Source organism: Scyliorhinus torazame, chromosome 27, assembly GCF_047496885.1.
Source record: "Scyliorhinus torazame isolate Kashiwa2021f chromosome 27, sScyTor2.1, whole genome shotgun sequence".
Lineage (NCBI taxonomy): Eukaryota > Metazoa > Chordata > Chondrichthyes > Carcharhiniformes > Scyliorhinidae > Scyliorhinus > Scyliorhinus torazame.
The window spans coordinates 12,400,989-12,426,338 of NC_092733.1; the positions used below are offsets into that span (position 1 = coordinate 12,400,989).

A 25,350-nucleotide genomic window follows, 5' to 3' on the forward strand; every position below is an offset into this window, starting at 1 on the left:
CTAAAGCCACCGGGCTGGATTCTCTGCCCCGCCGTGCCACAATTCTGTTTCAGCACACTGGCAGGATGCTCCGTTACACCAGCGGGTCTTCCCATTGTGGGGCAGCCCCACGCCGTCAGGAAACCCCTGGGCTGCCCGCAAAACAGAGCATCCTGCCAGCGGAGAATCCAGCCCCATCATCCTTTCTAGCTCATCCTTCAATATGTCCTTCAATGGAGCTGGTACACGTCTTGGTGTGTATTACTGGTCGCACATTCTCTTTTAACTGATTCTATCCATGAAAGGCAAAGTACCAAAGCCTTGAAATATCCGAGGAAATTCCTTCAGTATGGAATCCACTGGTGCATGCTGTCTGGTTACAGTAGTCTGCACTGTAAAGTCGCTTAACTAGCTCAAGTGCTTCACACACATCCACTCCTTTAGAGACCCACGTTCCGACTCTATGATGGAAAATGTTACTGTGTGAACTTTGTTCTTCATGGTTACATTGTGCTCGCATGCTCCTAGCATAGTAATTTCATTTCCGGTATAGTCTTTCTTTATTGCTCTATTTCACACTTTTGGTTTAATTCTCAGCTCGCTTTAAATCTGACAACTGATAAGGTTGGCCTTTGGTCCCGTGTCGAGTCTGAAGTCAATTAATGTCACTAATCATTAATGGAACTGCCCATTTGTCTTTTGGAGTTTCTGCATTTACTTCACCGTTGTTGCAAATCGTCATTAAAACGTTGTTTTGCATATCTGGACTATCCTTCTCCTCACTAGAAATCAAGTCTATGAGGAATGTGTCTCCGAGGCGTACTTCATCAACCACGTTGATTGATTTTGTTTGTTCCGCTTTTTTACAGGTAAAGCATTGCTTAGCAAAATGTCCTTTGCTTCTACATTTGGAGCATATCTTACCAAACACTGGACCTTGTCGTGGCAAATGTCGCTTGCCGCATCACTAACATAAAATGGAGGATTCGGTCTTCACTTAAAATGGTGGCCATTGCTGGGACTACGTTTTATACTCGAGTGTATCACTACACTAATGGCATCGGTTGTCTCTCCTATCTTCGCGCCAAAATGATTGAGATTCAATGTGCTAATCTGCTGTGCAGCTAGCTCACTGGTATGGCAAATTTTGATAGCAGCAGCAAGCTGAAGCTCATTTTCTCTTAACAGCCTCTTGCATACCTTGTTACAAATACAATCATGAATGACTGTAGGGTAGCAAAATTACACGACTGTGCCTTCAATCGCAAATCGGTCAGAAAAATATCAAACGATTCGCCTGCCTTCTGGGTGCGGGTGCGAAATATGTAGCGTCGAACGTCTCTTTTTTTTGGGAGTGCAATGCCAATCAAATTGCTTTACAACTTCCTCAAACTTCTTGCTCTCTGCCTCTTGTCGAAAACTAACGTATGAAATCTGTCTATCGCTTGTGGACCAGCTACGCACATCAGATTGTGTCTGCAGACCAAGGGCTGCAACATAAGAGTTTGAATTGCTATTTGAATACACGCCAATTCCCATCTACATTATCAGTGACTTGAAGCTGGTGTGGTGCTTTCAGTCCTTCCATCCTGGACTTTGAAGTCTATCAATGTGTTGAGTACTTGTTCCCTGTAGTTCACGAGGTCAGTGGAAGATTTTTTTCTATTTTGTACTTTCTTTTTCGGAGTTATCTTTAGTTGTTCGGATCTTGGGCGGAATTCTCCGATCGCCGACGCCAAAATCGCGTTCGGTGCCTTTTCTCCGCTGCTCCGCCCCTCAAAAGTGCCATACTCAAGCAGTACGCCCCATGCCATCGGGATGGCCTCAGGACGTCAACTGAGGCCCTCCCCCGATGCTCCGCCCCCGATGGGCCAACTTCCCGACGGCGTCAGTCGCGTGTCCTCTCACTTTTCGGGGACCACGCGTGGGGGCTGCAAACTGTGTCCAGCGCCGCTACAATCGGGGGGGGGAGGTAGCCATTCCACTGGCAGGGACGGCTTTAGCGGGGGCTGGGGGGATTGGTCGGGGTTGGTCCGGGGATGGCGACAGGGGCTACATGGGAGCAGTTTTTGACAGGGCGGGTCCGTGCGCAGTCGGTGCCATGTTGTACGGCGCGGCCGCCACAGGCCACCATCATCCGCATGCGTGTGAGATTACGAATACTATTAGGAGTAGAAGCCCACATGCATGTGAGATTTTGCTTCCAATAAATTAGATGAAAAAGTTATCAAAGATGCCAAACAGCAAGAACTGCATAGTTGGAGTGAATTTGGGGTATACACGGAAGTACCGGATCGGGGACAAAGAGCTCTATCCCACAGATGAATTTGCACGGAAAAGGTTCTTCCGGATGGAACTTCTAAGGCAAAGGCCAGGATTGTGGCAAGGGGATTTGAAGAAAACTTAGAAGATCAGGATTTAAGGATAGATTAGCTATTGTAATCTCTGGTTTGAGGAAAGAATTCAGGGTTGGAAGTCAGGCTTCCGGTGCATTTAAATATATTGGACTGGAAATCGGACAGACTAAGTTGGGGGCAACGTCACGTCAGCAATCTCATTTGGAAAGCATCAGCCCAATAGCAATTAGTCATGGCCGGGTTTCACAAAAAGACGCAATGGTTTCAAAGATGGAAAAAGAGCAACTGCAAAGTTTAATTGGACAACTAAATTGGTCAGGTAGACAGAGTAGACCGGACGTGAGTTTTGATGTCTTAGAGTTGAGTACAAAATGACTGATCCTAAAGTGGAAGGCATAATAAGAGCAAATAAAGCGTTGGCCAAACTAAAAATGCAAGAGTGTGTTTTGAGGTTCCCGGTTTTAGGTGACCTTAGGCACTTGAAACTCATAGTTTATAGTGATGCGTCTTATGCAAATTTATGTGATGGGGTTTCAAGCACAGGAGGTTTTATCATTTTCCTTTTGGGGAACAATGGTAAATGTTGCCCTCTTGTGTGGGAAACAAAGAAAATAAGGAGAGTGGTCAAAAGCACTTTGGCTGCTGAGACGTTAAGCCTTGTAGAGGCGGTGAATATGGCCTTTTATATATCTCAGATATTGACAGAAATTTTGGGAATTAGGGGTTTTGGGTAATATACCTATTGACTGTCACATTGACAATAAATCTCTGTGGGAAAATGTGCACTCTACAAAAAGTGTCAATGAAAAATGGTTAAGGATAGACATTGCAAGTTTGAAGCAGACGTTGAACAGAGGGGAAATAGTAAAAATGAAATGGGTCGACAGTAGCTATCAATAGTCAGACTCTTTTACAAAAAGAGGGGCTAGTTCACAGAAACTTTTGGATATTGTTAATGAAGGGCACCTGTATCTGTGACTGTTTTTTTTTCTTCCAAAAAAAAAAGAAAAAAAAGGGGGGACATTGCGTGTGTGTTTTTGAGTTTCTTGTCATTTTGTTTTCATCTAATCATTTTTTTTTCTCCAAGCAAGGGGAGACTGTTAAGTAATGGGTTCAGAGACATTCCAATTAGATGTCTCATTTATGTTAAGTATCCAATAATTGACACTGATATGTAAAGGGGCTTCAGGTGGCCTTTGTGGCAGGTGATGCGAAGATAGAGTTTTATACAACAGCAGCTAAACATCTAACACTTAGTGTGTCAGCATTTCCCACCAGGGTTCCTGGCTGATGCTCCAGTTGATATTGGTACACTGCCAGTAGTAGAGCCCAGCGTTGGATCCGGGCCGAAGATATTGTTGGCACCGCTTTGTCTCCTTTCAGCAAGCCCAGCAATGACGTGTGGTCTGTGATTATTGTGAAATTCCACCCTTGCAAGTACTGGTGAAATGTCTTCACTGCGAAGATCACAGCCAGTCCTTCTTTTTCAATTTGGGCGTACTTTCGCTCTGCTGTTGCTAAAATCCTGGAAGCAAACACTATAGGCCGTTCCTGTCAGTTTTGCCCCGTGTGCCAGAACTGCCCAACGCCATAAGGAGACGCGTCGCAAGTGAGCACCAACTCTATCCTGGGGTCATAGTGTGCCAAGACGTTTTCTGAGGAGAGCTGTTGTTTTATCTTCTTGAAACCCCTGTCTTGATGGGCGGACCAGTCCCATGCTTGCCACTTTTTTAGTAATTGGTGAAGGGGGTCCAGGATGGAAGCCCTGTTCTGTATGAACTTTTCGTAGTATGTTACCAGTCCTAAAAAAGATCTTAACTCCTGGATTGCGGTGGGGGCCGGGGCATCTTTAATCACCCTCATCTGATCCTCCAAAGGGTGGAGCCCTGACTTGTCAACCCTGCACCCCAGATAAGTTACTTGAGGTGCTAGAAAAACACATTTCTCCCTCTTTCAGCGCACGTCTGCTGCTGAAAACCTCCTAAGGACTTCTAATAGTTTTGCAGGTGTTCTGCCCTTGTTTGTCCCATAATGAGGATGTCATCCAGGTAAATGGCGATCTGTGGTAACCCTTGTAATATATTCTCCATTGTCTTCTGGAATATCGCAGAGGCTGACGATACCCCAAAGGGTAATTTTGTGTACTGAAAAAGGCCCTTCAGGGTGTTTATCATTGAGAATTTTTGCGACTCTTCATCCAGCTTCAGCTGTAGATATGCGTGGCTCATATCCAGCTTTGAGAATAAGAGTCCTCCAACCAGCTTTGCATATAGATCCTCAATCCGGAGAATTGGGTATTTGTCCAGTTGTGAGTAGCGATTAATCGACCGAGCCGTCCGGCTTAAGAATAGGCACCACAGGTGCCGCCCATTCTGCAAACTGGACCGGTTTTATTATTCCTTCAGGCTCCAACCTTTTGATTTCCGTATCGACTTTCTGCCTTAACGCGAAGGGTACCAGTCGGGCCTTGTAGAATTTCGGGACTGCCCCTGGATCTATGTGTAATGTCGCCTTTGCTCCCTTTATTGTTCTGAGCCCTTCTCGGAAAACCTCTGGGTATCTGCACATCACTTCGCTCAGGTGACCATTTTCCAGCTGGAAAATGTTTACCCATTCCAACTGGATCTCTTTTAGCCAGTTTTGTCCCAATAAGCTCAGTTCCGTACCTTTCACTACCATTAAAGGCAGCCTAACCAGTTGCTCTCCATAAGCCACAGGTACATGTGCTGTGCCGAACACTCTCAATGATTCCCTTGTGTATGTCCTCAGTTTTGCCGAAGTCCTGGTTAGTGATAAGGGTCAGAGTCCAATGCGAATTTTAAATACTGTTTCCCCTATCACTGATACGGCTGCTCCTGTGTCGACTTCCAATAATGTGGGACATCCATTCAGCCTTATGGTTAATTTAATGGGTTTTGATTTAGCCATCTTTACACAATTTAGTTGTTCCTCGTCTGTCTGTCTGGTCCTAATTTTCCCTTGCTTGGGAGCGTTTCTGTGAGAGGGCCTGGGTTCCTTAGTATCGAGTCGTTCCAGAGGGTGGCTATGCAGTTGCCTATCCCCCAGCGGTAATCCCTTAACTACGTTTCACTGATGTGGGCGTCTACTTCCATCGGAGTACCCTGTAACTCATGTGTTCCGCTCACCGCTTTTTATGAGGACAAAGCCAGCTGCAATGCTTGTTTGCAATCCAGCTCGGCCTCTACTGGCAGACGTTTTTGTATTGCGAGATTATTTATTCCGCCCACCAACCGTGTAAATCTCATTTAGCGTCAGGCCAAATTCGCAAGCCAATGTTCATCACCTTAATCTTGTTTAAAAATTAGTGACTGATTCCCCCATGTCTCGGAATGCTGAGTAAAACTTGAGTGGCTTAGGGTCATAGTACTAAGTCCGTCAATTCTTGTAAAGATTTTGTGTCCGGTGCCTCCGGAAAAGTGAGACTGCGCATAATGGCAAAGGCTGCCAGCCCACACACGGTCAACAGAATGACCTGTTGCTTTTCATCCGGAGCTATATAGTTTGCTCTAAAAAAAGTACTTCATCCGCTCTACATATTGAGCCCAGTCTTTCACTGCAGGGTCAAAAGAATCCAATTTCCCAAATAAAGGCATTTTGCCTGTCAGTGGCTTACCCTCAATATGTGGCGGCTGCTAAAGAGCAGGTTCCTTCGAGTCGTTCCGTTTTCCTCATCGCCACTTCAATAAGTCCACAGAGGCACAAGTCCCTCCACCAGAATTCCTTTTATTTACAAATTGGCCAATCTCAAAAGGCTTGGTCTAAGTCATTACACCTTGTTCCTGCCTGTCTGCCCCACCGACAACCCATAACCTCCACCAACTGCTGAGGTCTCTGACAGTGCCTCTGAAGGCTATTGCTGAATTGGCCATCGTGGTTAAGTGAGCACTTCACACATCCAAGTGAATCGCCATGGGTGGAAGGGCCATGTAGCATGTGAGAGTCAATGCCTGGCATCCCAAACAGACCTTGTTGCTTGGGCACTGTGGGAGGCAACATCACACACACAGCAGCTGAGATCCGAACACCGAGGGGCCCTAGTGGTTCTGCTGGTAGGCCAGGCGGCATGACACCGGAGACGTCAGCAGCAACAGCAGAATCTACAGAGGCTCAAGGCGGCGACCCATGTGCAGAGCCCCGCCCAACATCCTGAGACCCGATTGCCCACCAGGCTAGGGAGGGACCCAGAGGAGGAAGCCCATGACGGCCCAGGGTATACAAGTGTCACTGGTCGTTCGAGCAGATGATGGACAGTGCGTGGCGCAGGAGACTCCGCCTCAGCAAGGAGACAGTGCGTCACCTGTGCAATGTCCTCATGGACTTAGCGCCACGTGGAGAAGGAGGACACCAGCTCTCTGTTGCCGCCATCGCCGGGATGCTCCAGGTCCAGGGGCTGATAAACTGTACGCATGTCGTGGTGTGAGCACCAGATCAGCTGGGAGTGCCCTACATCAACCGGAAGGGCTTCCACTTTCTGAACATCCAGCTCGTGTGCAACCACCACATGCAGATCATGCACGTGTGTGCATTCTTCCCATGGAGTGTCCATACAGCTACATCCTGGGGCGGTCAGACATCCCCAGGCCTTTTCGAGGACCACCCCAGGATGGGCGGTGGGCTCTTGGGGGACAAGGGATACCCATTGAGGACCTGGCTAATGATGTCAGTATGTAGACCGGAGACTGAAGTGGAGACCCGATACAACGACGCGCGTGTGGCCGCCAGGGCTGCCATTTAGCATCGGACTGTTCAAAATGAGGTTCCGATTCCTCAAGCTCTCTGGTGCTGCCCAGCAGTAAACCCCACCAGAGAGTTGCCCGCTTTGTGGTTGTCTGTTGTGTCCTCCAAATCCTGGCACAGCAGTGGGCAATGTGCTGGAGGTGAAGGATGAGGAACATGTGGCCACTGAGGAGGAAAACGATGAGGACGATGAGGTAGTGCCAGACCAGCAGGGGGAGGATGAACCTGTGGAGGCTGCAGGACAGGCGGCAGCTGCGACGGTCCGGCAAGCCCCGAGGGCCAGGGAGGCACTCATACGCTTCACATAGGACGTGGCCTGGTCCGTCATTGCTACCTCAACTCCCACCCGCCCTAAGGACAGGGGTGATGATATCCCAGAGAGAGCAGAGTGCTGGTGCTCCTCAGTTTCTGACATGGTCTGACCCCTGCCTGTCTGCTGAGTGCTCACTCACACCGATCACCAGCAAGCGGTGCTCTCTCAGTGATCCTCAACGTGCCTTCCTTGCTGTACCTCTACGTCTAGGTGTGTCCTCAGGATGCGCACAGGGATGGAGGCAGCCAGCTGATACCACGTCCTGTAGACTTCGATGCCCCTGGCGGGCATCCTCTGGGGCCCATGAGCCGGTGGGCCCCGGCTCACTTGCCAGCAGCACATGCACAGCCTTTCCACACTGTCCCATGTGTTTACTGCTAGATGAGGCTTTGTTAGATAGGTGGAACTCGGGAGAGCTGAGACCACCACCCCACTGCATGGGATGAGTCGGGTTTGGCACCCTGTATCCCCTCCTACCGGTCGGTGCCCATAGGACCCGGGGTTCACCTCGGGACGGAGGGCAGCTGGTTCGAGCCCCGGCTGCCCCTGTGTCATCTAGCTCTGCCAGCCCTGGTGGCTCCCCAATGTTTGCATCATGGTGTCGACGCCCGAGGAAGGGTTGGGGGGAAGGGGGGGTGAAGGGAGGAATGGAGGGCACATGGAAGGTTGGAGCAGGGGCTGCTCGCGTGGGGGCGGGAAGGTCTTGGGATAGGGTGGTGGTGGTGGTGGGGGATGGGGGGGGGGGGGGCGGTGGTGGCCTGCTGCCGGATGTAGGTCGTTAATCATCTTGTGGCACTAGAGACCAGTCCTCCTGGTCATGCTTCCAGAGCTGACGGCCACAGCTACTTCATCCCAGGCAGCACTGGCTGCCCTGTGGTTCACCCTCTGGGACCATTGGGGGAACAGAACATCCTTCCTGGCCTCAACCACAACTAGGAACATCCCCAGGTCCGCATCGCCAAACCTTGGTGCCGGACGCCTTGGCGCCCTGGCTGCAAGCTGTGGGGTTGGTTGTGCAAGTGCTCTTCAAGTGCTGCTTGACCTTATTAGTGGGACTCTGTTGAATGTGATCCCATCAAATTGTCTGGCGAGCCTTCAGTTGCAGTGTGCAGCCCATGGGGCCTTGTTAAGTGGATCACTCACCCACCACATACGGGCATGGAACTCCCAGGCCCTATCACCAGCATGGACAAAATGCCACCTTGGAATTTCCAGCCTGGCACCCTGGTAATGCTCCTGACAGCCTGTCCATTCCAGCTGATCACTGTTTGTGGGGACCAGTGCTAAACGACGCCCGACTGGTTCGATCAGAAATCTGGAGCGGGATTCTCCGATCCCCCGTCGGGTCGGAGAATGGCCGGGGGGCTGGTGTGAATCCCGCCCCCGCCACTTGCCGAATTCGCCGGCACCGGATATTCGGCGGGGGTGGGAATCGCGCCGCGCCGGTTGGCGGCCCCCCCCCCCCGGTGATTCTCCGGCCCGTGATGGGCCGAAGTCCCGCTGCTGGAATGCCTGTCCCGCCGGCGAGAATCAAACCACCTCTCTTACCGGCGGGACAAGGCGGCGCGGGCGGGCTCCGAGGTCCTGGGGGGGCGCGGGGCGATCTGGCCCGGGGGGTACCCCTACGGTGGCCTGGCCCACGATCGGGGCCCACCGATCCGCTGGCGGGCCTGTGCTGTGGGGGCACTCTTTTCCTTCCGCCTTCGCCATGGTCTCCACTATGGCGGAGGCGGAAGAGACCCCCTCCACTGCACATCCGCGGGGATGCCGTGAGCGGCCGCTGATGCTCCCGCGCATGCGCCGCACGGCAAAGTCAGTTCCGTGCCAGCTGGCGGGGCACCAAAGGCCTTTCCCGCCAGCTGGCGGGGCGGAAATCAGTCCGGCGCGGGCCTAGCCCCGCAAGGTGAGGGCTCGGCCCCTCAAGAGCCGGAGAATTCCGCACCTTTGGGGCGGCGCGATGCCAGACTGATTCGCGCCGTTTTTGGCGCCGGTCGGCGGACATCGCGCCGATTGCCGAGAGTCCCGCCCCTGAATCCCATCCATTGCAGATCCAACGAGATATCGCGAGACAAATGATCATCAGGTATCCTGGAAGACGCCTTTCGTGGGATCTACTGGGCCACGTCCCCTCCCAACTCCGGTGGGACACAGCCGGTAAATCGTGTCCAGAGAGTGTGTGTGTGAGTGCATGTGTGTATGTGCATGAATGTATGAGAAAGTGCGCGCATGTGTGTGAGTGCGTGGGTGTGTTAGTGCGAGAGGGCATGTTTATGTGGGAGAGTGCATGTTTGAGAACGCATGTGTCAGTACATGCTTTTGAGACAGTGAGAGTACATGTGAAAGAGGGACTGTGTGTGTGAGAGAGTCTGATGGGTATTCAGAGCTGGAAAGAGGGAATGCCGTTGCCTGTTCGGAGTAGGTTGGCTTTGGGGGTTTTGCAAATTGCAAAGAAGGCTCAAGAGACCGTATGACTTAATTCTGGTCCTATTGCTTATGTTCCTTTGTTCATACCTTTAGTTTATAAAATTCTACCAATCTCAATTTTGAATTTCATAATTGCTATTTGCAGAAGCGAGTGCCAAATTTCCACCGCCTCTTGCATGAAGAAGTGTTTCAGTGTGTTTATTACAAACACTGTTATCCCTGAAATGGAAGTTCCATTTTACATTCCTAACGTCTCTCAACTTGTTTTTTGATAAACGGTTTTATTGAGGCATTTTGGCATAACAAACAACAACAATACAAAACAACGTGCAAAGAACAATCAACATAGTGCAAAAAAACAGCTCTCCTCCCACATTAACCCCCTAACCTACCTTACCATAACCCCCCCCCGCCACCCCTGCTGACGATTACTTTTCCGGACAACCCCTGACAGTGACCACCTTAGAGTGAACTTAATTAATTTTCTCCATCCCAAGGAAGCTCGCCATGTCCGATAGCTAGGCCCTGACTTCGGGGGCTTTGAGTCCCTCCATGCCAGCAGAATTCGTCGCCGGGCTACCAGGGAAGCAAAGGCCGAAATGTCGGCATCTCTCTCCTCCTGGACTACCGGATCCGCCACAACCCCAAATATTGCCACCTCTGCACTCATTGCCACCCTTGTTTTCAGTACCTGGGACATAACGTCCGCGAATCCCTGCCAGTACCCCCTAAGTTTTGGACATGCCCAGAACATGTGGACATGGTTCGCTGGTCCTCCCGCACATCTGCTGCACCTGTCCTCCAGCCCAAAAAATTTACTCATCTGGGCCACTGTCATGTGGGCCCGGTGGACGACCTTGAATTGGATCAGGCTGAGCCTAGAGCATGTTGCGGTCGCGTTGACCCTACTCAACGCCTCCGCCCATAAGCCTTCTTCTATCTCACCTCGGAGCTCCTCTTCCCACTTTAGTTTCAGCTCCTCGGTCTGCGTCTCCTCAGCCCCCATAAGTTCTTCATATATATCCAAGACCCTCCCCTCCCCCACCCATCCACTGGACACTACCCTGTCCTGGATCCCCCTGAGTGGCAGGCGGGGGAAGGATGGAATCTGTTTGCATAGAAAGTCCCGCACCTGCAAGTACCTGAAATCATTCCCTCTTGCCAGCCCAAATTTCTCCTCCAGCGCCCTCATGCTCAGGAAGCTCCCATCTAAGAACAGATCCCCCATCCTCTCAATCCCAGCCCTCCGCCATGCTCGGAACCCACCGTCCATGTTCCCCAGGGCAAACCGGTGATTATCACAAATAGGGGACCAGACTGATGCTCTCACTTCCCCCATGTGCCTTCTCCATTGGCCTCAGATCCACAAAGTCGCCACCACTATAGGGCTGGTGGAGTACCGTGCCGGCGGGAGCGGCAGGGGCGCCGTATCCAGGGCTGCCAAACTGGTGCCCCTGCACGAAGCGGCCTCCATCCGCTTCCAAACCGACCCCGCATCCCCCACCCACTTCCTTATCATAGCCATGTTGGCCGCCCATTAGTAATTACTAAAGTTTGCCAGCGCCAGCCCCCCACCACCGCCCCCCCCCCCTCCCCTCGGTTTCTCTCAAGCATCAATCTCCTCACCCGCGGGGATTTTCCCACCCACGCAAATCCCACAATCATTCTCTTGAACTTCCTAAAAAAGGACCGCGGAATGAAAATGGGGAGACACTGGAATACGAACAGGAATCTCGGAAGGATCGTCATTTTAACCGTCTGCACTCTCCCCGCTCGTGTCAGTGGGAGCGCATCCCACCTCCGGAACCCGACCCTCATTTGCTCCACCAACCGAGATAAGTCCAACTTGTGCAACCGACCCCAGTCCCACGCCACCTGTATCCCTAAGTATCTAAAACTGTCCCCTACTAACCTGAACGACAGCCCCCTCAGCCAACCCTCTCAACTTGATAAGCTATGGCCTCTTCAACCCCCTATTTGCACCCGACACATTCAGCACTGTCTTTTACTTGTGTATTGGAGATATATCAGAAAAATTGCAGCTATAGTTACCAGTTTGAGATGGTGTATAGATTGGTTTATCAGTCTGGATAAATATGTGTCCCATTTGATATGAAATAAGGATGGTTCTCTCCAAGTGAAACGCTGTTGATGTTGCTTCCAATACTACATACTGGGGCAATTTTGTTTCTCTTTGAATTTTATCTCTGGGTATCTGGAAAGAAACATATCAAAAAATAGCTATTAAAATAAGTATAGTTATTATATAACTGTAATATTGCTCCCAGCAACCCCTTTAATATCCCTTCATTAGCCTTGGAAATTCCATAAGTCTTCACCTGATAGTGTTGAATATAATGAGGCAGAATTTCAGATAGTCCTCTGGTCTCCCACTCTAGCACAGAGGTCATTCCGTACACAATGTTTCTAGGTCATGGCCCTCTATAACATTACAGATTCTGTTCTTTGTTGATAAGGATGCGTGAAAGAGGGAGGCCATGTCAAGCTTCCTTAGTTGCTGTAGTGCAGACAGGTTACACAGCAACCACGATCCATGGTATTAGGGGCCTGGATCAAGCAGTGTGCTTTGATCTGGGTGGTAAGTGGTGCTGGAACTTCAACTAATTAGGCAATTAATAGGTATGTCATCACAGTCCTGATATGAGCCTTGTTGATGGTAGAGAAGATCTGACTGGCTGGCAGTTGAGCCACTGGTTTGTTGACTCTGTTTCCCACTGGGTGTGAGATAGTTAGCTCAGTTATGGTCTGGCCAATGGTGGTGTCCATGACATAGATGAGGTGGTGCCACTGAAATTGTCAGGAGATCGCTTCTTTCCAATCCTTAGCCATGAAAATGTATGTATAACGAGGATTGCGAAGATTGCACTTGGAAATCCCATTATCCGGCCGCCAGTGCGGGGGTGACTGTAGAAGCCAGGTATTTCGAATACAACTAGTATAGGTAAAAGATAGCTGTTTAAGCATAAATATTAAGCCCCAGTTTTAAAAAGCCACTTATACAGCATAATTCACTTTTACTGAGGTCCGTTGTTCTGGCAAATGCATATTTTCAAAGTCAGTGTGACATTAAAACAGCACAGTTGCAAGACAATTTGACACTGCTTGTGCTAATTGTCAAGGACAAGGACTGAATACCATAGCAACATGAAGGCATCATTGTTCACAATGCAGATAACAGCTAAGTCAGAAAAGCTAATGTTGCACATTGAAGATGGACGGCTTGCCATCAAATCAAATGTGTTTGAGTCTAACCCAAACCAATTAGGATTATATTGGGGTGTGATTAGATGACTTAAGACAGATATGAAAGTGTATAACTGAAAAGTTTCCGCCCGCCATTTTAGTGTTGTCTGTCCTTAATTTCTGTCTTTGATTCTGTCAGTGAGTCTTTCTGTAGTGTCTTTGTGTTGTGTTGTCTTTCTGTTAGTTTAGACAGTTGTGTCCTTAATAGTCTTTCTGTTAGTGAGTCTTTGTGTTGTTGTGTTGTCTGTCCTTAATTGCTGTCTTTAATTCTCTTAGTCTGTCTGTTAATGGGAGATGTCTTTTGAGGGTTGTGTCTTTCTGTTAGCCTGTGTCAGTGATGTAGTGTACTTTTGACTTTGAGTTTGAGTTTAGCTGAAGATTAGCTCTCTCTCTCTCTTCATGTTTCATTGCCAGACTTTGACCTTTTAAAAGTTACTTTCGAGCTGTCTGCCTAAGCAAAAAAGATAATGGGCGTCATTCTCTGACCCCCCCCGCCGGGTCGGAGAATGGCCGTTGGCCGCCGTGAATCCCGCCCCCGCCCCCGCCGAAGTCTCCGAAGGGAGAAAAGTCGGCGGGGCGTTAATGGCGCCGCTGCCGCGGAGAATGTCACGGGTCTGCGCAAGGCAGCCGATTTTCGGCCTGCCGATATTCTCCCTTCCGGATGGGCCGAAGTCCCGTCGACGTGAACGGTCATCAATCAAACCTCCTTTTCATCGGCGTGACCCGGTGCTCCAGGCTCACGCCGACCAGCGAGGAGGTGAGTGACGGCCTGGGGGGTTGGCTCTGGGCAGGAAATGGCGTGGCCGCAGACTGATTGCGTGAGGAGAGGTGTGTCTCGGCTTGTGTGTGTGTGTGTGCGGCGGGGGAGGGGGGGGGGCGGGGGGAAGGGGGGGGTGGTTAGAGTAGGCTGGGCTCCGGGGGAGTGCCGGGAGGGGGTCCGTGCCAGGGTGGAGGTTGGGGAGGGGGTCCGTGCCGGGGTGGAGGTTGGGGGGGGGGTCCGTGCCGGGGTGGAGGTTGGGGGTTGGGGGGGGTCCGTGCTGGGGTGGAGGTTGGGGGTTGGGGTCCGTGCCGGGGTGGAGGTTGGGGGTTGGGGGGGGTCCGTGCCGGGGTGGAGGTTGGGGGGGGGGGGTCCGTGCCGGGGTGGAGGTTGGGGGTTGGGGGGGGTCCGTGCCGGGGTGGAGGTTGGGGGGGGGGTCCGTGCCGGGGTGGAGGTTGGGGGTTGGGGGGGTCCGTGCTGGGGTGGAGGTTGGGGAGGGGGTCCGTGCCGGGGTGGAGGTTGGGGAGGGGGTCCGTGCCGGGGTGGAGGTTGGGGGGGGGGGTCCGTGCCGGGGTGGAGGTTGGGGGGGGGGGTCTGTGCCGGGGTGGAGGTTGGGGGTTGGGGTCCGTGCCGGGGTGGGTGATGGGAGGGCAAATGAGTTGGTCCACCTGGCCAGGTGCCAGCCTCCAACAGTTGGACCCATGCGGTCCATGCCACCTGGCTGGGGGGAGGAGGGGATATGGGCAATGATGACATGTCGTCGTTCCCCTCCCCCCCCACCAGGCCGTCATGTTTTCAGACCATCCAGCGATGTTGGCCGCCGTGGTGGCAGCCGTTCATGTCTATGTTGCCCTGGATGAGGAGGAGGAGGAGGAGGAGCGTGCCAGAGAGGCGGCGCATGCTGCCGCAGAGGGGCAGGCGGCAGCCGCCCAGGCTGGAGGGACACCTGACCGACAGGACGAGGAGGGGGAGGAGGACGTCGCGGCCCCACGGCAACGGAGACACCCGAGGGCGCCCCGTGTGTACCGGCCCCGGAAGTCATACCAGGACCTCACGGACCGGGAATGCAGGAGGAGACTCCGGATGAGCCGGGAAACCGTGGCACTCATCTGCCACCTGCTGGCACACCTGTCACCGCGTGGCACTGGCGGGGGACACCCTCTCCCCGTGTCCGTCAAGGTTACGGTGGCCCTGAACTTTTATGCAACGGGGTCATTCCAGGCACCGAGTGGGGACCTGTCCGGCATATCGCAGACATTGGTGCATCGGTGCATCCGGGCAGTGACAGATGCCCTTTATGCCATGGCGCATCGCTACATCCGCTTCCCCGTGGACCGGGCCAGCCAAGATGCCCGGGCCGTGCGCTTCTCTGCCGTTGCCGGGTTCCCCATGGTCCAGGGCGCGATCGATGGGATGCACGTCGCCGTGCGGCCACCTGCAGAGAACAGGGCCGTGTTCACTAATAGGAAGGGGACCTATTCAATGAACGTACAGGTGGTCTGCGACCACCGCATGATGATCCTGCACGTCTGCGCCCGTCACCCAGGCAGTGTACACGACTCATTCGTGTTGTCGCGGTCATCCATCCCCGGCATGTACGAGGGACGCCATCCCCGGCTGAGGGGCTGGTTGCTGGGCGACAGGGGCTACCCATTGCGATCGTGGCTGATGACGCCTATACGGAGGCCACGCAATGAGGCGGAGAACCGCTACAATGATGCCCATGTAGCGACAAGGGGAGTGATCGAGAGGTGCTTTGGCGTGCTGAAGATGCGTTTCAGGTGCCTGGACCTCTCTGGGGGCGCCCTCCAGTATCGGTCAGATAGGGTCGGCCGCATCATTGTGGTGTGCTGCGTCCTGCACAACATCGCCCAGCAGAGGGGCGATGTGCCGCAGGCAGAGGAGGGCGGAGTGGAGGAGCAGCAGGAAGAGGCCCAGTCCTCCCCAGATGAGGGGGATGGGGGCAATGGTCAGGGCAGACGGGGTAGACACAGGTGGGTGGCTGTCCACCGTTACCGGCTGGCCCAGCGGGCACGGGACAGATTGATAGACGCCCGCTTCACTGACTAGATGGGCGTGGGAATCGGGTAGTATGGCCACAGACCGCACACCATGACAACAGCCGACCACCCACACCCCCCACCCATCCACCCACCCAGCACCCTCACCCCCCTCCCCAACCCCACACACCCCACCCGCATGCACACCACCCCCCCACCCCCAATTGCCGATCCACCGGCGGCACAACGGGCCGGGCTCACCCAGTTGCGGGTGGACGCGTGTCTATCGCAGGCCATGGAGAATGATGACAACCCGCCTCCGATGAGCTCCTGGCTCTACATCGTTGGACTATGTCTGACCCATGGCCACAGTACCACCATCCACCCGGACCATCCCTGCATGCGGCTGTGACACTGCAGCGCACGGTCCCGTCCTCTGCCCGGGGGATGTTGATGGCGGCCCAGGGGGAAGGGGGCAGACTCACCTGGGGCTGAGGTAAGACCACCCCTCACACATACACTTGCGCTCAACGTACATGACACCCCCGCACACTTTGGACAGAGCACAAAGGCAGCTTCGGTAGGTGTAACATTGACTTTAATAACCAAAGGAGTTCATGCACGTGCCCTAGCCCCTAAAACTCATCTGTGCCCTGCACCCGTGCCAACTTACTCAGTGTCTAATTGTTTGGCCTTACGGGCCCTTTGACTACGTCTACGTGGTTCCCCAGACGGTACAGCAGAACTGGAGGTGGACTCCTGTGATTCCTGCCCTCTGACACTGGATCCCTTTGGCGGCCGTTTCCTGGGGCGTCCTGGCCTAGATGGGCCAGGCTGCGGCCCGGGCGACTGGGATGGCGAGCTGCCAGCCTGTCCTGACCGTTGCCCACCCGATGCACCTGGGACGGAAGGGGGGGGAGTCCGAGGTGTCGCGGTGTACCGGGACCTCCCCTACAGAGGGAGCCGGGATGGACCACACCACCTCCTCCTCCCTCAGGGTGCCCGATGGCCCCCAGGCCTCTACATGGGTGGGGGATGCGAACGGACTGGCCATCCGACGCGCCCCCGACATCTGGCACTGCCAGTCCTGGAGGCCCGTGCTGGTATCGACAGGGGTCTGCAGGTTTGCAGCCATGGAGCCCAGGGGGTTGTCGAACCCTGTCTGCGACAGTGCGACGCCAGCTCGCACATGGCCACTGGCGCCGATGCCCTCAGCGATGGCCTGCTGAGACTGGGCCATGGCCTGCAGAGACTGGGCCATGGCCTGCAGAGACTGGGCTATGGCCTGCTGAGACTGGGCCATGGCCTGCTGAGACTGGGCCATGGCCTGCTGAGACTGGGCCATGGCCTGCTGAGACTGGGCTATGGCGTTGAGCGCCTCTGCCATCTGGCGCTGGCACTGGCTCATGGCCTCCTGTGAGAGGGCAGCCATTTCCTGGGCCACAGACGCCGCCTGCACGGAAGGCCCCAGGCCTCGCAAACCGTTCCCCATGTCTGACACCGTCGCACCCATTGCCTCCACCGCGGACGCCACCCGTGCGGTGTCAGCCTGGGTGGCACGCATGACCGGGACCACTCCCAGCTCCTGGACGCGGGTGGACTCCTCCACCTGCGACCGCAGCCGCCGCAAGCCACCCGTCACCCTATTCGCTCGTCTCCGTGTCGGTGGTTGCATCGGATCTATGTGTGGGTGTGGTAACTGCAGGAACCCGGGATCCATCTGGGCGGCAGATGTTCGCTTGGCCTGGGCTGCCCTCCGACCGCCCGGTCCCTCTGCTGCTCCTACCTCCACCTGCTGTACCGGGACGGCTGTGTTGTGCGCACCAGTGAGTGTACCAGACGCCTCATCACTAAAGTGCCCAACCGTGGTGAGTGTTTCTGCGATGGTGGAGGGTGTTGGTGACAGCAGTGGCGTTGTGTCGTGCTCTTCGTCCCACTCTGAGTCCATGGCACTTTGGGGTGGGGGTTCGTCTCCACCCATCCACTCTGAGTCACTGTCCGGTATTTTGTCTTCCCGGGTAGGGGTGTCCTGGGTAGTGCTGTCCTGGGTAGTGCTGTCCCGGGTAGTGCTGTCCCGGGTAGTGGTGTCCCGGGTAGGGGTGTCCTGGGTAGTGCTGTCCCGGGTAGTGCTGTCCCGGGTAGTGCTGTCCCGGGTAGTGGTGTCCCGGGTAGGGGTGTCCTGGGTAGTGGTGTCCCGGGTCGGGGTGTCCTGGATAGTGGTGTCCTGGGTAGTGGTGTCCTGGCTCGGATGTGACGGGGGCCTGTGGCTGCCCCCCTCATCGCTGGGTGGTCGCTCCCGCACGTGACGGGGGTGTCGTCTCCCTGTTGCTCCAGGTCTCTCCGTCTCCCGTGGTGTGCGAGGGGCATCCTGCGGGCATCGCATGCTGGAGGGTCCGGGTCTCTCCGTCTCCCCTGGTCTCCGAGGGGCATCCTGCGGGCGTCGCATGCTGGAGGGTTCGGGTCTCTCCGTCTCCCGTGGTCTCCGAGGGGCATCCTGCGGGCGTCGCATGCTGGAGGGTGCGGGTCTCTCCGTCTCCTGTGGTCTCCGAGGGGCATCCTGCGGGCGGTCTGCATCTGCGGGGATGGGTGCCTGGACGTTTGGTCCTGCGATACACAATGAAGCATGCATGGTTAGACATCAGGCAGTGATCAGGTGATACGGGGGAGGGGGATATAGGGGAGGGGGGATATGGGGACGGGCTGTTGGTGGCTCACTTGCTCGTGGGGCCCCGACCTCTGCATCAGCAACCTCCCGGTCCTCAGGTCCGCCAGCCAGTTCCAGGGCCCTTTCCTCGTGTACGGTCAGTGGCCTCTCATCAGCGGGCCCTCCTCCAGTCCTCACATGCTCCCTATTGTTGTGTGCGCGCTTCTCCTGGGGGGGGGGTGGTGGCAGGGGTAAAAGGCAACAGTGTTAGGCAGGTATATGAATGCACGCCATCGGTTGCGCGTGCATTGCAGAGGTTAAGGTTAGGGCTGGATTCACTTGGGGATATGGGGGAGGGGGGGATATGGGGGAGGGGGGATATGGGGGAGGGGGGAATATGGGGGATATGGGGGAGGGGGGATATGGGGGAGGGGGGATATGGGGGAGGGGGGATATGGGGGAGGGGGGGATATGGGGTGGGGGGATATGGGGGAGGGGGATATGGGGGAGGGGGGATATGGGGAGGGGGGAATATGGGGGATATGGGGAGGGGGGATATGGGGGAGGGGGGATATGGGGGAGGGGGGATATGGGGGATGGGGGATATGGGGGAGGGGGGAATATGGGGGAGGGGCGATATGGGGGATATGGGGGAGGGGGGATATGGGGGAGGGGGGGATATGGGGGAGGGGGATATGGGGGAGGGGGGAATATGGGGGATATGGGGGAGGGGGGATATGGGGGATATGGGGGAGGGGGGATATGGGGGAGGGGGGATATGGGGGAGGGGGGGATATGGGGGAGGGGGGGATTTGGGGGAGGGGGGATATGGGGGATATGGGGAGGGGGGATATGGGGAGGGGGGATATGGGGGAGGGGGGATATGGGGGAGGGGGGATTTGGGGGAGGGGGGATATGGGGGATATGGGGGAGGCTCACCCTGCCTGCTCTGACGAGGTCGTTCACCTTCTTGTGGCACTGGGTGCCTGTCCGTGGTGTTAGGGCCACAGCGGTGACGGCCTCTGCCACCTCCCTCCACAGACGCCGGCTGTGGAGTGGGGCAACTCTGCGGCCGTGCCCGGGATACAGGGCGTCCCTCCTCTGCTCCACCGCGTCCAGGAGCGCCTCCACATCGCGTGACTCGAACCTCGGGGCTGAGCGACGGCCAGCCATCAAGTCGGGTGTTGCGGTCGGCTGTTCCGGTCGGGTGGGGGGGAGCTGCGTGGCCTTATGAGCCGTCACGCCGTGCAGCGCGTATGACGCTGCACGGCGTGAACCACTGCGCAAGCGCGGATCCCGTTACGTCGCTGCTAGCCCATTTCGGGCCGCAGACTATCGGCCCATTTTTATGACGTGACGCAAGTGGGATTTGCGCCGTTTTTTGCGCCGATCGCCGGACTTTCCGCCGATAATGGAGAATTTCGCCCAATGTCTGTAATTCTCTGAAAGCTTCGAATTGTCTACAAATTGCCTTTTAAATGACTTTCAAATTGTAATCAAGCAACTACAAATAAAACAATTCTTTTTGGCACCTGAGAAGTTTTAACTGAAGTTTCTGCTGAGTCCCAGTATTCGCAAAGTGCTACTGGTAACCAAATAGCAGAAATTATATAAATTCCTTCAACTTTACACAGTTGAATAATACAAGGAATCAAACAACTTGGCATAGTCCAGAAATATTAAATCTTACAACTTGTCGTATTGCACCAGGACTTTGATTCATCAACTAAGCTTCCCCCAAACTTGGCGTAGTTCGACAGGTTAAGATCCCTTCAAATTAAAGATTCCTACAGTGACCCAACCCGACCACAGCCCTCTCCAACCCACCACTACTTTACGCAAAGAGTAGTGAGGCCGTGGAATGCCCTACCTGCTACAGTAGTGAACTCGCCAACATTGAGGGCATTTAAAAGTTTATTGGATAAACATATGGATGATAATGGCATAGTGTAGGTTAGATGGCTTTTGTTTCGGTGCAACATCGTGGGCCGAAGGGCCTGTACTGCGCTGTATTGTTCTATGTTTATGTTCTATTTCTGTGGGGGCTTCCTGACAGGCATCTCTTTTCTGGAGGTTTCCTGACATGGGTCTCCTTATTTAGGGGGTCTCTATGGGGGGTATCATTATTTATGGTGCCTCTGGGGGGCGGCGGGCCTTTATTTAAGTGGGTCTCCTTATTTAGGGAGTTCTCTAGAGGGGTCCCTTTATTTAGGGAGTTTCTATGGTGGGGGTGACCTCTGTGGGGATGGGGTAGGCAGGTCTTGCATTGTGGGAGGATGGCCCTCGGAAGGACTTTGGGGGAAACTCCTCAAAGAGATACCGCCTTGGGCCACTGCAAGGCCCACGGTTGTCAATACCTGTAGTTCTCGCCCACATGGTTACCGGCCCAGAGGACCAAAGAATCATGCAGGCATTGAGAAAATGGTACCCAACCAGCTAAGATGATGCAAATGGGTCATTAAGATCATTTGCATCCTCCCGCTGGCGCAGGGTGCCAACCTCGATCATAGAATCGTAGAATCTACAGTGCAGAAGGAGGCCATTCGGCCCATCGAGTCTGCACCGGCTCTTTGAAAGAGCACCCTACCCAAGCCCACACCTCCACCCTATCCCCATAACCCAGTAACCACTCCCAACACTAAGGGCATTTTTGGACACTAAGGGCAATTTAGCATGGCGAATCCACCTAACTGCACATCTTTGGACTGTGGGAGGAAACCGGAGCACCCGGAGGAAACCCACGCAGACACGGGGAGAACATGCAGACTCCGCACAGACAGTGATCCAAGCCGGAAATCGAACCTGGGACCCTGGAGCTGTGAAGCAATTATGCTAACCACCATGCTACCGTGCTGCCCAATCCCGACGCCAGTGGGGGACGAGCATTGGAAATGATCTGCGCACGGTGCTGATCCCATTTTCTTCACTGTGCTGAATTCTCTGCCTCACCGGGAACTCCGCTATCGGCAGCACGAGGCGCAGAATTACTTATTTTGTCATTGGACAACAGTCATGCAATAGAAGGAAAAGATTGTGACAAAATGGCAAAAGCTTTTTAATTGTCAAAAAAGTTGTCAATGGAGCTGAAAACTCAAATCATTTCAATAGGCCATACCTGTCTGTACAATATTTCTGTTCTCGGGATCTGTCGAACACCACGTCGTTTCTCCATTTCTAGTTAGTCTAATAGATCTCCAATTGTTACACATGATAGGCCACTGCATTCAGCCTTACGAGTTAACCATGTCCTGAAGACTTGATTTACATTTGGACCAGGCCAAATAAAGGAAGCAGGTTCCTTTCCCAAGGACCCAGTTAAATGTTTATGACAATCCCATAGTTTATACATGTGGCTCAATGGATGATACATAAGCCTCTGAGTCAGAGGGATGTCCAGTCAAGACCCATCCCATCCAGGCTGACACTCATTGCTTTGTTGAGGAAGTGTTACACTGCCAGAGGTGCCGTCTTTCAGATCAGTTATTAAACCAAAATTCCATCAGGCTCATAATGTGTGTCAATGCTGGAAGCGACATATATCCATACGCGGCCAAAAGGAACATGTACGCATCCTGCCTATTTTCAATTAAAAAGCATGGGGGACAATAGTTCCCTGTTGCATTGTCCATGGCAACACCTGAATTAGCATTGCTCTCCCAATCAATCAGCACCCTTTTCTCATGCAGATAAATTGTTGCCCCTTTGAAATTTGGAATGCTTGTATTTGTCCTGATGAGTGTATGACCGTCTTCAAAATTCATTTACGGGATGTGGGCATCTCTGGCTGAGCCAGCATTTACTGTCCAACTAAGGATATTGATAGGTGGCAAGTTTCATCAGCAAGTAATATGATCCAATAAGGTAGAAATATGTTTATTTTGGTGCTGTGAGCAGTCGTGTACAAGGCGGCTCCCGTCCTGCGACCCGCTTTTGGCCCTTGTCACCCGATTTATGGGTGTAATTTTTCCCAAAAAATGGAAGCGAATTTGTACTTACCAGTCTCTTCTCCGAAGTGGAATGCCTGCAAGGGGTAAGACCAGGCAGAAGACATTTAAAAGCTCCTCACTTGAAAAGACAGCACCTCATGGTGAAGGGAAAAAAAACATGGAGGAGCCTTCCAGATCATCGACACCTACCCTGGAGTCAACGGAGAAATTGATGGAATTCCTTGTGGGGAGTTCCATAAATAAAGGCAGTTGATGGGGAAGATTTTTCTAGAGTAATTGAGGAATGGTCCCCCTTCGGTTAACCTTGGAGAGGGTAGAGCAGCGGATGGAGGCACAAAACATGAAGATCCGTGAGATGGAAGAGGCAGTCTTGGATAATAGCGACCGGATTGCCTCTTTGGAGGCTGAAGTTAAGTTGATGGCGGAGACCCAAAAGATTTTAAGAGCCAAGGCTGAAGACCAGGAGAACAGGTCCAAACGCCAAAATCTACGGATTGTTGGGCTACCGGAGGGCACCAAAGCCAAAGAATTTGTGCCGAAGGTGCTTGGGAAATTGGTGGGGGAGGGGGTCTTTGCTAACCCTCCCGAGGTGGACCGGGCCTACTGGTCACTACGACAGAACCTGGAAATCCGGCGATCCACCACAGGCAATCATAGTCCACCTTCATTGATTTCTCAGTAAAATGCGGATCTTGGAATGGGCGAAGGTCACGAAGGAAAGCTATTGGGAAGGGCACCGTGTTCGAATTTACCAGGACATCGGGACGGAACTGGCAAAGCGACGAGTTGGGTTCAACATTGCCAAGGCGGCGCTTTACAAAAAAAAGGTGCGATTCAGAATGGAGTACCCAGCTCAGCTGTGGGTGCTTATTTGAACTGGGAGGGATGGTTAGCAGATGTTTGGAAGGGTGAGGAAAGGGGGGAAAGGTGTTGGGTAAACAGCCGGCGGGGGGGACGGGGTTGAAACGGGGGGGGGTTAGATAAAACGCTGCCGACGAGGGTCCCTTTATGTATGGGCCAATGTAGGGGTGGAAGCGGTGTCCATCTTGGGTAAGGCTGGATTCAAGGTAGTTTGGGGCCCAGTTGGAGGTTCTCACAGAGGGGATATGGCTGACTCTACTAGAGGGAGGGTCCAGAGCTCCCCCACTAGGTTGGTGACATGGAATGTTAGGGGATTTAATGGTCCGGTCAAAATGTCTCGGGTGTTTACTCATTTGAGGACTTTGAACGCAATGGTAGGCTTCATGCAGGAGACACATTTGCCAATTAGGGATCAGACAAAACTGAGGAAAGGGTGGGTGGGGCAACTGTTGCACTCAAATTTGATTCAAGGTCGATAGGAGTTGCGATCTTGATCAATAAGAGGATGGCATTTACGGCGACTAGAATTTTATTAGACCCTGAGGGGTGATATGTTATGATGAGTAGGGTGCTGGCGGATGCACCAGTGGTATTAGTGAACATTTATGCATCAATGCAGCCATCCCTGATCTAAACTCCCATCAGTTGATTATGAGGGAAGATTTCAATTATGTATTAGACCTGACGATGGACAGGTCAAGTCCCAGGTCTCTGGTTATTTCTGGAACAGATGGGGCGGGGGTGGATCCATGGAAATTTAGTCGCCCAAGGGAGAGGGAGTATTCCTTCTTCTCTCATATGCACTGGGTCTACTCCAGAATAAATCTTTTGAAATGAAAAAAATGAAATGAAATTTATTGTCACAAGTAGGCTTCAAATGAAGTTACTGTGAAAAGCCCCTAGTCGCCACATTCCAGCGCCTGTTCGGGAAGGCTGTTACGGGAATTGAACCATGCTGCTGGCCTGAATTGGTCTGCTTTCAAAGCCAGCGATTTAGCCCTGTGCTAAACAGCCCCGTTTCATAGTGGGAAAGGCGTTACTCCCGGGGTGGTGGGAGCTGAGTACTCGCCGATAGTAAATCGGACCATGGTCCACACTATGTAGATATGCAGTTAGAGACAGGACGCATCCAGTGCCCACCATGGAGGTTGAACACATCACTCCTGGTAGATAAGGGGTTTTGTGAAAGGATGGCTTCAGCCATAGGGAATTACGTAGATTCCGACAAGAATGGGAAGGTCTCGCCTTCCTCGTTCTGGAAAGGGTTGAAAGCGATGATCAAAGAAGAAATAACATCGTACAAGGCCCTCAAGGTGCCCCCACTTATATCTGAGTACCTTGTCACATGACCACTGTCTTGAAACCGCATAGTGTGCCTGTACCGCCACACGAGGGAACCATGAGGGGAAAATCTTTGGTATTACTGTTCAGTTGCTCAGTTTGCAGGACAGCTGGATTTATTTTGCATTCAAAATTCAAATCCAGGGTTTTTTTAATGGTTGGAGGTCATACCACCAGCCATCTATGATATTGCTAACAGGCACATCACCACAGAAGTGTGAGCGTACAACAGTGCAATTTGGTTGATGAAGCATCTTGATCCTTGGTGAACAATGAGACCTACAGTCTACCTCCCGAACGAGTGAGATTTAAATCTTGAGAACGAAACTGGGGAAACGAGGAAGAGAATATGGTGATTTGGAGTCAAATCAGATATGGAATGGGAAAGGAAAAGAGGAAAGGAAATATTCGGGGCAGAGTAATCCCTTTTAAAGGCAGAATGTTGCAGAGGGCAGGAAAAGCAGCATTGAAGCTGGCAGCTCCAACAGAAGCTTTGTCTGCCATGTCACGGGACAGAAAAAAACATCTATGGGCGGGTCCCATGATGTCATCCTGGTGGGGCACCCAGGTTAACTTTGTTTGTAAAAATTTGGGTGCCGCATTTAAAGGCTGCCACGGTATACAAAGTAAAAATAGATCTCCCCCGCAGCCACCCACCCGCCAGCAGCATTTCCCTGCAGCAGCACCTGGTCAGTATCAGGGGGC

At 53.2% G+C, this 25,350-nt stretch overlaps 1 protein-coding gene across 1 annotated transcript in view; it reads right to left on the minus strand.

Moving 5' to 3' along the window:
- LOC140403226 (complement C3-like) overlaps positions 1 to 25,350 on the minus strand; it is a 466,462-nt gene that overhangs the window by 435,422 nt on the left and 5,690 nt on the right. Inside the window, exon 3 of the mRNA XM_072490983.1 lies at positions 11,884 to 12,046. Within this exon, the coding sequence (XP_072347084.1) occupies positions 11,884 to 12,046 (163 nt within the window). The remainder of the gene's footprint in view (positions 1 to 11,883; positions 12,047 to 25,350) is intronic.